General features: G+C 37.1%; 1 protein-coding gene across 2 annotated transcripts in view; it reads left to right on the forward strand.

Annotated features, from left to right (window-relative positions):
• SLAIN2 (SLAIN motif family member 2) overlaps positions 1-12,790 on the forward strand; it is an 84,261-nt gene that overhangs the window by 46,347 nt on the left and 25,124 nt on the right. Inside the window, exon 7 of one of the 2 annotated variants that reach the window (XM_055245629.2) lies at positions 10,296-10,373. The exons of the other annotated variant lie outside the window; for it this stretch is intronic. Coding sequence (XP_055101604.1) covers positions 10,296-10,373 — 78 coding nt within the window. The remainder of the gene's footprint in view (positions 1-10,295; positions 10,374-12,790) is intronic. 2 annotated transcript variants of the gene reach the window in all.

The following is a 12,790-nucleotide window of genomic DNA, read 5'->3' on the forward strand; positions in this document are numbered from 1 at the left end:
TCTTTCATTTTCTCAAGGCTATGAAGAAGTAATACAAACGAGTTTGTTGACTGTTCACTTATAACTTGTTTATTAAGCAATTAAAAATTTGAAGGTATTTTAACCCTTTTTTCATTTTCATCTTTTTTTTTCAATTGAGACAGGGTTTCACTCTGTCACCAGGCTGGAGTGCAGTGGCACAATCATGGCTCACTGCGGCCTCACCTTCCTGGGCTCAAGTGATCCTCCTACGTAGCTGGGACCACAGGCGTGCGCCACCATGCCCAGCTAATTTAATTTCTTCGCACTTTTCCTTGGCCCCGTTGTGTTTAGCTGACTTCATATACTTCATGTTAAGCTGTGGTTACTTGGTGGCTCAAAAATCAACAGGCTAGCGGGAGTTTGAGACCAGCCTGAGCAACACAAGACCTCGTCTCTAAAAAAAAATGGTTTTTTTAATTAGCCAGGCATGGTGGTCACATGCCTATAGCTACTTAAGAGGCCGAGGTGGGAGGATTGCTTGAGCCCAAGAGTCTGAAGCTGCTGTGAGCCATGATCATGCTGCTGCACTCTATTGAAAAACAAAAAACAAAAAAAAACAAGCTAGGAAAAAACTATATTTGAATCAAAATGACTTCTGTGATATATTGACAAATTTTCCTTATTTACCAGGTGCATATGATACTACTTATATAACAGAAATTTATATTATACTGTATTTAGATGCATAATCTTATTTAATCCTTAGAACAATTCTATGAAGGAGGTACGATTATTACCACGTTTTACAGATTAGAAATTGAAGTTTCGAATGGCCAAATAACCTATCTCTGATTATACAGCTTATAAGCGGCAAGTTAGAATTCAAACCCATGTTGATTCAGCTTGTGCACTGGATCTCACTAGGTGAGAGTCCAAATTCACCTAGTGAGATTTGTCACATCTGTGGTTTAGACCATGATATAAAACTTATCCAGAAATATAATTTCCATTTTTCCTAAGATTTAAAATTCTAACATTTAAAGCACTGTAGAAAATTGTTACCCAGAGATTTGTAAACCACATTTATTCAGCTAGATACATGCTGAAACCTGTTTTTGTAGCAAATTACATTTTAAACTTAGTACTCCAAGTCTTACATGATATTGTGAACTCTGTAATTGAGAGTGCCATTATAATACTCACTATAGTACTAATAAATCGTATAGAAAACAGGAATTCACAAAACACTTGAAAGGAAGGATAGAATTTGAGCTTTATCTTTGAAATGGTGACTGATACAGATTAATTTGACACTTGAGAATATCCTGTTTCTGGCTTCTTTTTTCCCCTGACACATTTGGCTGATGCAAAAAAAAAAAAAAAAACACCCACAATTTTAATGTAACAGGAAAGAAAAATAGTAAATCATTAAGAAGGTTAAGTAATAAAACTTATGTATATTATAAGCCATGCTTTGACAGCATATGAACAGATGATCCAAAACAATGTTTGTACTTGGCTTTCAAAGATGCTTTCATATTTAGTTTGAATTGTTACATTCTGAATTTCTCAAAACTTTACATGATACATGTCCAAACAGCATCCCGGATACTTTCTAAAACTAACTATATCTGTATCCTCTTTACCTTGTCCCCTCATACGTGCTCTGTATTTGAACTATTCTAGCATGTCAGAGCTTTATGGAAATGAAAAATAATTCTTCACAAAAACAGAAGAAAAAAGGGTGGGAACCTAGGATAAAAATGTTAATAGAAATAATGCATTGTCTGTGTCTTAAACTTCACAGTGGTTGCTTGCCTTCTCTAGTGGTAGAATTACCATTGTGTAATTATAATCACCTGCTGATACCCTATAATTTTTTTTCTGTAGGTGAATTACTTTTCCTTTTTTTCCTAGAAGTTGATAATTAAGGAATATATGTAGGGAAAACACAATGGGATTCCAATCATTGATTTACTTTTAAGTGGAAAATACGTATGCAGTTTCATAATGGTGTATTTCAGTACTTGAATATGTAGGCAGAAGAGAAAGTAAGGTACCATGTTGTTTTTTTTTTTCAATTGTATGTACTTGTTTATTTTTATATTTGTAGCTGTAGTAAAGCTTATGATTAAAGTGTCACATATTTATTTTGGTATACAATTATACTGTTCTCAAAGATGTATTTGGAAAGTAGTAAATTCAAAATATTAGCAAGTTTAAAACTTAGTAAAGTTTACTTTAAAATATTTAAAACTTTGTGGAAAGTTAACATGAAGAAAAAAGTGTTATCGATTTATCTTGAAATTTCATATATATTTGATACATGAAAATATATATGTAAGCATTTTTTAAATTAGTATACATAGTTTTCATAATAGTCTTATTTTGATATATAATTTGTACAATTATTGTAATAAGCTTTATATACTTTATACATGAATTGGTATTTTGTATTTTTTGTGTAAACTTCAGTTGTCAGTGTAACAGATGTTGCATTTTGTTTTAAGTATTTATTTTTTCAGCTCTTAAGTGGTAAAGCTTTGGTTCTTACTTGCTGGTCTGCATGAACTTAACTTTGCAAGGTTGCTGTTACTTCCACCTAAGGGATCACTTCTTTTGCCTTGTTACTATGCCAATCACTATTTTTATATGCTTATTTGCTGTGGCTGCATTATTGTGGGTGCTGGCATTGAAATATGAGATTTATGAGAGTTCTAATGTATTTTCATTTTTATAACTATTACCAATTTTTGACTTTTATATTTGGAAAACATAACTTAAAAAGTTTAAGAAAACCAGAGCATTGCAGAGGTCATGGATACATGTCAGTTTCTTAGTTTTGTCAATTAAAGGAAGGAATGTTTGTGAGAGACAGTTTTTCAAAAAGCTAATGTCTTGCTTTCTAAGACTGTTAGAGCACAGGTTTAGCAGAAAGTTTAGTTTCCAGAAAGTCATAGGAATAATTGGTTGAGAAATAAGGGAAGGGAGAAAAACCCAACACAATCTACTGATTTAAAAAGTGATACCCAAATTTTGTTATTTGTTTGTAAATGTTTAAGTGTATTATTTCATTTAAACCTCAGAAATCATTTATTTTTATAGAAAGGGAGCAGAGATCCATATAAATTATATGAATTGTACAAGGCCATGTAACTAGGGAAGTGGTAAAAGCAAGGCCAGATTTCTCCCTTTTCCCAGCTTCTCTCTGAGTCTCCTATTTTCCTCTTCCTCATTGTTTGGATGAGATCATGCTGACCTAATTACAAATGGGTGCGTCTTGGGAAACATTCTTGAATGACTGTCAGACCATGATTTGAGATTAACTGTAAGTATTTTGTGAATTACCACAGAAGAGTAAAATAATTTAGTGTAATATTATCCATTTGCTTACATTTAGCCAAACAGAAGATATTTTTGCATGGAATACAGAGTATACCCCAGAGAAAATGCATATAGCATCGACATTCTACTTTGGACCTCTTACTGAAGAAAGAAGGACGAGTGTCCAGGGCAGTTGTCAGCTTATGCATAGCCATCCTGTTATGAGACCAATGAGGAAGGAATTCCCATCCAGATTTCACTTACTACCAAAACACTAGTAGATCACACTTGAAATATACATAATTTTGAAACACAAATTGAAATAAATAAGTCATGATTGCCGGGCGCAGTGGCTCACGCTTGTAATCCCAGCACTTTGGGAGGCCGAGGCAGGCGGATCACAAGGTCAGGAGATCCAGGCCACGGTGAAACCTCGTCTCTACTAAAAATACAAAAAATTAGCCGGGCGTGGTGGCGGGCGCCTGTAGTCCCAGCTACTCGGAGAGGCTGAGGCAGGAGAATGGCGTGAACCCGGGAGGCGGAGCTTGCAGTGAGCCGAGATCGCGCCACTGCACTCCAGCCTGGGTGACAGAGCAAGACTCCGTCTCAAAAAAAAAAAAAAAAAAAGTCATGATTAATATGTGTAATGTGCTAATCTAAGAATGAATGAAACATTTATAGAACATCTATTTAAGTAGTACAGTGATGTTGGCTCAGTTACCTAATCACAAGGACACTTTATAAACGTAGTTTTTCTGGCCTTTACCCCTGGAAATTTTGATTGAATGCCCTTGGGATAGGGACCCAGATTCTATATTTTAGAAGCATCTCAGCTGATTCTGGGGCACATTCAAGTTTGAGAACCAGTGGGTTAGACCCTGACTGTGGTGGACCTTGAATGCTTAGTATAGAGTTCTGGATTTTATCCAGTGGTCAGTCACTTATGTGTTCCTTAATTATTCAGTAGATATTATGGGGTCTATGTTGTATTTCCAGCACTGGGAATATAAATGTTAATAAGACAGCCCACGCCTTCCAGTAGTAGGGAGTGTTAGACAGGAACCTCTGTGGGAACAGAGGAGAGGCATTAAATTCAGCAGTGTGAAGGGATTTTCAGGAAAGATGTTAAAAGATATCTCAGCCAGCTCAGAAGGAGTTTATATGAGTTGCCCAACAAAGAAAGGAGATACAGGTTTTCCCAACAGTGGGATCAGTAATGAAAAGTCTTGAGAATGGCAGCCTGAATATAGTGGTTTTGTATAACTAAAGTATAGGGTGTATGATGGGTAAGGGAGCGGGTACAGCATCCCATGAGGAATGATAGCTATAGAGAGAGGACAGGCTGTAGGAGTTTTAAAATATCATAGGAGTTTGAATTTCATCCTGTAAGTGGGAGGAGCCATAGTTGTCTTTTAATCAAGGTGGTTTCTTAGAAAGTTCACTCTAATATCAATGTGGAGAATAGATTCAGTCAGGTGAGACTAGAAACCACTTAGGCTATTACTGCATAATCTAGGCAAGAAATTAAGATCTGAAGACACAGCAGTGAAGGGAGTGAGGGTGATGAGATCTGGATGAATTTTCTTTTCTTTTTTTTTTTTTTCTGAGACTGTCTCACAGGCTGGAGCGCGGTGGCGTTATTGCAGCTCACTGCAGCCTCCGCCTCCTGGGTTCCAGCAATTCCCCTGCCTCAGCCACCCTCTCAGTAGGTGGGATTACAGGCACGCACCAACATGCCTGGCTAATTTTTTGTATTTTTAGTAGAGACGGAGTTTCACCATGTTGGCTGGTCTCGAACTCCTAATCTTTTTTTTTTTTTTTTTTTTTTTTTGAGACAGAGTCTCGCTCTCTCACCCAGGCTGGAGTCAGTGGCGCAATCTCGGCTCACTGCAAGCTCCACCTCCCAGGTTCACGCCATTCTTCTGCCTCAGCCTCTCCGAGTAGCTGGGACTACAGGCGCCCGCCACCACGCCCGGCTAATTTTTTGTATTTTTAGTAGAGATGGGGTTTCACCGTGGTCTTGATCTCCTGACCTCGTGATCCACCCGCCTCGGCCTCCCAAAGTGCTGGGATTACAAGCATGAGCCACCGTGCCCGGCCTTCGAACTCCTAATCCTTTTTTTTTTTTTTTTTTTTGAGATGGAGTCTCACTCTGTCGCCCAGGCTGGAGTGCAGTGGCGCAATCTCAGCTCACTGCAAGCTCCGCCTCCCAGGTTCACGCCGTTCTCCTGCCTCAGCCTCTCCCAGTAGCTGGGACTACAGGCACCCGCCACCACGACCGGCTAATTTTTTTTGTATTTTTAGTAGAGACAGGGTTTCACCGTGGTCTTGATCTCCTGACCTCGTGATCCACCCGCCTTGGCCTCCCAAAGTGCTGGGATTACAAGCGTGAGCCACCGTGCCCGGCCCGAACTCCTAATCTTAAGTGATCCTCCCATCTCGGCCTCCCAAATGACTCTGAATCAAAACTTGTAAGCAATAAAAGATTTACACAAAAATGAGGATATGGGACAATGGGGTATTTTACCTAGCAATAATTAATCTTCACTCACAGAGGCTATGCTTACTTAATATTTAGCACCCAGAGAAGCTAATTTTTAACATCCTCCTATATATGAAAAAATCATTTTCAATTATCGTGAAATGAAACTAGTTATAGTACTAATGGCCAGGAAAAAATTGCAGACAGTGAAAATATTCTTCTATTGAAATTGTATTTTGTAACTGTCAGTAAAAAATAATAAAATCAACATTATAATACAAAAAAAGACAATGGGTTAATAATTTGAAGTTACATTGATCATTTTTTTAAAAAAGGAAAAATGTTTTTATATATTGATTGTCACAGTGGTGAATAGTATAGCTTTCGTTTTTGAAAACTTACGAATAACTTCTTCAGAATTGATTTTTTGATATTGAGGCTTAGTACATCATAGCCAGATTTATCAATCTGTCTCTACTCTTACTTGATGGAAGAAGACTATCTTTAAATTTTAATTTTGAAAGTTTTTTTCATGAAGCGACTGCTACACAGAAAATCTTCAGCGTAAGGATAAGTTTAGCAGAGATTTTTTTTTTTTTTTTTTTTTTTTTTTTTGAGACAGAGTCTCGCTCTGTCACCCAGGCTGGAGTGCAGTGGCGCAATCTCGGCTCACTGCAAGCTCCGCCTCCCGAGTTCACGCCATTCTCCTGCCTCAGCCTCTCCGAGTAGCTGGGACTACAGGCGCCCGCCACCACGCCCGGCTAATTTTTTTTTTTTTTGTATTTTTAGTAGAGACGGGGTTTCACCATGGTCTCGATCTCCTGACCTCATGATCCGCCTGCCTCGGCCTCCCAAAGTGCTGGGATTACAAGCGTGAGCCACCACACCTGGCCATCAGAGATTCTTAAAATTCCATTCTCCAGTAAATTCCAGAAATTGCCATACTTTTCATGCCTTTATTTTTGAAGGATCAAGTCTAATGATTTTTCAATGTCTTCGCAGTTCAAATATTTTAAACACAAGCTCAAAATCCCATATAATGACAATTGAGGCAACTCCAAATCCTTTCATTGACTTTAAAAATCACTGTACCATTGTTGTTTATTTCTAATATGCTTAAATATAATAATATATTGTACCACAGGGTTGGAGGCACACACTTTGCTGAAGTGATCTTGAATAATTTCAGATTGCTACCAACTTTCTCTTGAAAGGAACACGTGTAGCCGAATCCACCTGTATCAGGGGAGACTATAAGTAGAAGACTATAATTGGGAGCTTTCCTAATTAAGTCTTACATGAAGTGTAGTATTAAAGCATAAGTTATAAAATGTGCTTATTTAAGGCTTACATATATGTTATTAAAACTCAACAGTTGTTTATAGCTTAGACCAACTTTTTTTTCAGGGAGGAGTGCTTTTATAACTGATGTTTATTATTGCTGGGGCATGATGATAATAAAAAGCCTACCAACTTGGTTTTATTTTTGTTTCTAAATTGCCTACAGACAATACACCCACTTATTGCCTACTCTTGGGGAGGTGAGCAGCACTTTCACCACCCTTCCCTTGATGTACATGAATAGAGTGAAAAGGATTAACTATAGGGAGACCACAAAAAACACTGATTGGAATCCAGAAATAGGGTGTGATGAAGGCCTGAATTTGGTTATTTAGGAGACAACAGGAATGTAAAGGAAGCAATAGATTTAAGAAATGACCAGATATTAATAAATGGAATTTAAAGTAAGAAAAATTTGAGCTAGAATGACTTGGAAAATGGTGTTTTAATAGAAAAGAGATTTTTTAAGGAGCCGGTTTGTGGAGGAAGACATTATACTGGTAGCATGAAACAATAATTGTTTTGCACTAGCGTCTTTGCTTCTCACAGTAGGGTATTGCTGAAGTGGAATTATATAAATATTAAAATAACCAAGGAAAGTTTTAAACCGCAAATATTTTCGAACAGCTAACACACTGAACTCTGTTATTAGAAAGATTCGGAGTTTCACTTAAACTACTACACTTTGTCATTTAAAAATGATTTTGTCTTAGAAAACTAATCAAATTAAGATAATTCAGAATAACATTGGATTTTTGTTATTTGAGTAACATTATATGACTGTGGTATTTTAGGAAAATCGTTCATTTCATTCTTTCTTTATCAGGTGAATTTAGAGTTTACTGCCTGATTCTGTGTGTAATCTGGTTCTTCAGGTTCCCAGTTCATAGTTTTTGCTTGTCTGTAGATAACTGTTGTTATTACAATCACACATGAAACTTGAGGGATAAATAGGGGTGGGGTCCATTGGAGTCACCACAGCTATTAATTCAAATAGGATCCTTCCAGACGAGTTCATTATAGACGTTATTTAATATTGAATCCCTATTAAACTTTTTTTTAATGGTTAATAGTGTGGACTGTGATGTGGACTGTAGTGTATGTTCAGTTGGTTACCTTTGCCCTCATTTATTCCACCCAACAACTGGCCTACGTTCTATTCTTCAAACATACAAGGCATGATCCTATCTCAGTATCTTTTTCAATTGCTTTTCCCTCTATCTGGAATACTTTCCCCACGTATCTACGTAGCTTACTTACTATCTTTTTTCAGATTTCTATGCAAATGTCATCTTAGGGAAATCTTTCCTGATCACTCTATTTATAATTGCAACTTAAATTGCCTACTTCCTGTCCCTCTTTTCTGCTTAATTTTCTCTTTAACAGCTATCACTATCTGGCAGGCCATATATTTTACTGCCTCATTGTCTATCTCCCCTTTCCTGGAATATTAGTTTCATGAGAGTAGGGACTGTATCCATCTAGTTGCCTACGGGATACATTATACCTAAAACAGTACCTGGAATAAAGCAGATACTAAACTATTTGAATGAATGAAAAAAAAAAAAACAGGAACAAGTGAGTGGATGAATGAAAATATACATGGTTGAAAACATGTATGAATATATATGTAGATGAAAAATACTCTGATAGTAACCTGTATTTTTGTGCAGTAGAAGTAAGAAAACCCATTGGCTGGGCGCAGTGGCTCAGGCATGTAATTCCAGCACTTCGGGATGCCAAGGCGGGCGGATCACTTGAGGTCTAGAGTTCCAGACCAGCCTGACCAATATGGTGAAACCCCGTCTCTACTAAAAATACAAAAATTAATACAAAACTTAAGGCAGAGCCTTGCTTCATTGACCATGCTGAATGGAGTGCAGTGGTGCAGTCACAGTTCACTGCAGCCTCAACCTCCTGGGCTCAAGCACTCCTCCCACCTCAGCCTTCTGAATAGCTAGGACCACAGGCACACCACCATGCCTGGTGTGCGCGCGCGTGCATGCGTGTGTGTGTGTGTGTGTGTGTGTGTGTGTAGACAGAGTCTCTCCGTGCTGCCCAGGCTGGTCTCCAACTCCTGGGCTCAAGCGAATCTTCCTGCCTTGGCCTCCCAAAGGCCTGTAAGTGCCAGGATTATAGGCATGAGCCACCTCACTTGGCCAAGAAATCTTAATTCTTTCTGACAATATATCAAGTATCCTTTTATCAGGCCAATAACGTTTATGCAGTCTGGCTAGATTTAGAGTGACGAGAGCTCTCTTTTTTTGCACATAAACACTAAAGGTATATGAAATCTGACTTTCAAATCAGTAGAGTAAAATATTTTAGAGCCGCTTAAATACACTGGTAGGTGTGAGACTCATCAGTCTGTCAGAGCCATAGTAACTGTATATTGGGGAAATTGAAACCACTTTTATCTTGGATGGCCCTGAGCTGCTCTTTACCTGCTAATTTTGAGTTTCAGTGCAGTTAATAGATTAGGAGTTTGGAAGAAAGCTTAGCTTTCCTTGTGGAAAACTTTAAAAGGTAGAGATGGTCTGACTCCTCCAAACCCCTCAGCCCACACCAACATTCCATACAGTGCTTGCTCCCCACCTGCATACATATGTGCACAGCTTAGATATCCAAAGTCTGAGGTGAAAAATTAGTTGTACTCTACAAGATGATATTGAACATATTAAAGCTACTAGATTGTGACTGGCCAAGGACCTGCTGGGTTCTGAGTTTTCTTCTCCTTTTTGAGTATGCAGATTATGGTTTCACATTAGGGCAATTCATCTAACAATAACTGCTTTGCCAAAATCTGCTTTTTTTGCGTTGAACAAGTGCTGCACTTCATACTGTGTGCTTGTGTTCATCACTTTTATCTTTGTATTCTTTGTATCCCTAGCATGTTTGTGGTGGTTTGTTTTCTCTTTGATATTTTGACCAATTGACATATTGGAGATTTTCTCATCTATAAGAAACTCTTTTTAAAGTTTATGTTCTATCCCCTTTTCTTTCCAACTTAATGCACTAAGCATCACTTTAAAATTCTTTTGCTTCTAGGATTCTAACATATTTGCACCTTATGTCTTCTGTTCTTTGATAAATTTTTAAGTTTGTATTAAAACATTCAAGTTTACAGACGCTATAGCCTTTATCTTGTACTTCCAGGCAAATATTACAGTTCCTTATTTTTCAACAGCTTCGCAAAGGCTGAAAAATTTGCCTCGCACTTCCCTCAAAGCCAAACAGTTGCTTCAAACTTCATCTACAAAAAGAGGTAACTACAGCCTCTTATTCAGTTTAAAATTTCAGCAAATGATCTAGTTAAATCTTAAGCCATTTGGCATACTGAGTCAGTGGTGTCTATAAGGCACATTTTAGTCTTATTTTAAAAAATAATAAAATAATGAGGATTTATTCTGTTACTTGGATAAATCCAGAAGAAACACTTTCTGCAGAGGTATGTATTGGGTTGCTTTTCTGAAAGGAGTAAATGATATATAGAGAATATATTTTTCTTACCAACTTAAAACGAAAGGGCATCATTTCAACTTTTTGCCAACTGAACTTCATAAGTGCTTTAAAATGAACCAAATGTCAGACATTCTGTATGTTGATGTTTTTTTCCTCAGACTTCGATTTTTAGTTTTACTTACCTGTGTAAAATGGGAACACTTCCACGTTAGAAGGTAGTTGAAGTTAAATCACAAGTTGTGGTTGACTGATAGGTCTGGAATGTTTATGGAGTGGTAGCTTTCAGAATAATAGTTGAAGAAATATATGAAGGTTGGACATCAAAGCTGTCCAATATTGGTTTGAAGACACTGAATGTATGGGCAGCTAGACGGAAGTAGAATTAAGAGAAAACAGTGGGATTGGATAGACCAATAGTAATAAAAACAAACCGAGGCCTCAGAGGAAATGGTATGAAACAGAGGAAAAATATTTTTCCTATCCAGAACATGTAGGTTTTCTGATAGCTTTAGATCTCAGTAAATAACCAAAATATGTAACAGAGATAAAGCACTAAAGAAAATTACGCAGGAAGAAGAAATTAGATTTTTTTGGAAAAAAAAAAGAAGATTTGGTTATGTTTACAAAAGTGCTATAATAGAAGTTTTGGCAAACTTATTATGGCCAATGTTTTTGCAGTGATTTCTTGGATTGAGTATAATTTAAGGAAATTGTTTTAGATAATAGAATTTGAAGGAAAGTCAAATAGGCAAATAAAAAAGCAGAATGTATGAATGTTTGTTTTGAATATCAGAAGTTGACCATGGGCCTCCAATATGAATGTTTTTTGGTGCCATGGTCAGATATGTGAATAATAGACTGGATAGATTATGTTTGATGGGAAAGGAGGTGACTTAATAGGGGTTATTATAGAAAGGGGTTTTTATGGACTTATTTGGGAACCTTAGGCGGCTTTTTTTTTTTTTTAGAGACTTTTCAATATTTTTTAGTACTTCGATGGCTAGGGGTGGGAGGCATATAAAAACATGAACCTGAAAACACTGTGGAATCTAAACTAGGGCAGGAGATCACTATACCGTAATAAAAGAGTAGAAGATTTTAAGCTTATATGAATTTTGTTGTTTGCCTCTGTAAGCTGTTTCATAATGTTTTTTGGAATTAAGTAGGTTTACTTAACTTAAAATTTTTACCTTAAGATTTCATGTTGCTCTGTTGATCAGGTTAAGAAAACCATAACTTCTAGCTGAATTTTTAAAATTTCCCTATAGGGGTTACATTATTTTTATCACTGCAAGCCACCAAACTGCCTATCCTCTATGATAACATAACAGGAAAGCCCAAACTTGGAACTGTTATGAACTGGAATTCTTGGCATCTCTAGCTGTCTTGTTGACTTAGTAAAGGGAAAGAAGGGGGAGGAGGGGCAGGGGGTGTGCTATTCTATTTTGTTTAATCCCTTACTTATTTAACTTGATCCAGACTTTTATATTTTCTGATTGGTATTGTGACGTGGGCATTATCATTACCTACCTCTTCTCTATAAAATTTTAACCAGTTGAGAAATGGACACAGGTATAAGGTAAGATTTAAAATATTAGCTTAATTATTGATGAAGCTGAAATGGAGAATATCTTTTGGATCCAAGGCCAAAATGGATTTTCTGACTTCCCCTCATATCGAGACATTAAAGGGAGGGGTCTGCATTGACTGGCAGGAGTCTCTTCTCTTGTAGGGATGTGAGGCACACAGGAGACAGAGTCCACCTGTTCACAGGTATATTTGGCATATTAAACGTGTCCAGTAAAGAAACATGGACCAACAGCTGATAAATTGGCACACAAATCAATTCATCCATCCTGGGGATGAACCTGTACAATTTTCTAGAAAGCTAATATATCGTAGGGCTGACAGGATCATGGGAGGAGGAAAAAGTTGACTTAACAATTGGAAATATAGTCACTTTGATTTTAATTGCATTTAGTAGTAGCAGGTGTTTGAAAATGGAAAGTAAGAACTGTGTTGCTTGGCACAGTCACTCCATAAATATTTGTTGAATGAATATAGTCATGCTACTAAAGTCAAGAAAGGATGGACACCTTCTTTGCATTTTCTTTTTGCAAGTTTTTTGTGTTTCTTCAGCCTATCCCACTCTGAAGAAAACAGTCCAGTCTATGTTTTTAAGACTTCATGGAAGTGACTGTTTAAACTGCTTTGGGAAAG

Source organism: Symphalangus syndactylus, chromosome 16 (assembly GCF_028878055.3).
Source record: "Symphalangus syndactylus isolate Jambi chromosome 16, NHGRI_mSymSyn1-v2.1_pri, whole genome shotgun sequence".
NCBI classification, from domain to species: domain Eukaryota; kingdom Metazoa; phylum Chordata; class Mammalia; order Primates; family Hylobatidae; genus Symphalangus; species Symphalangus syndactylus.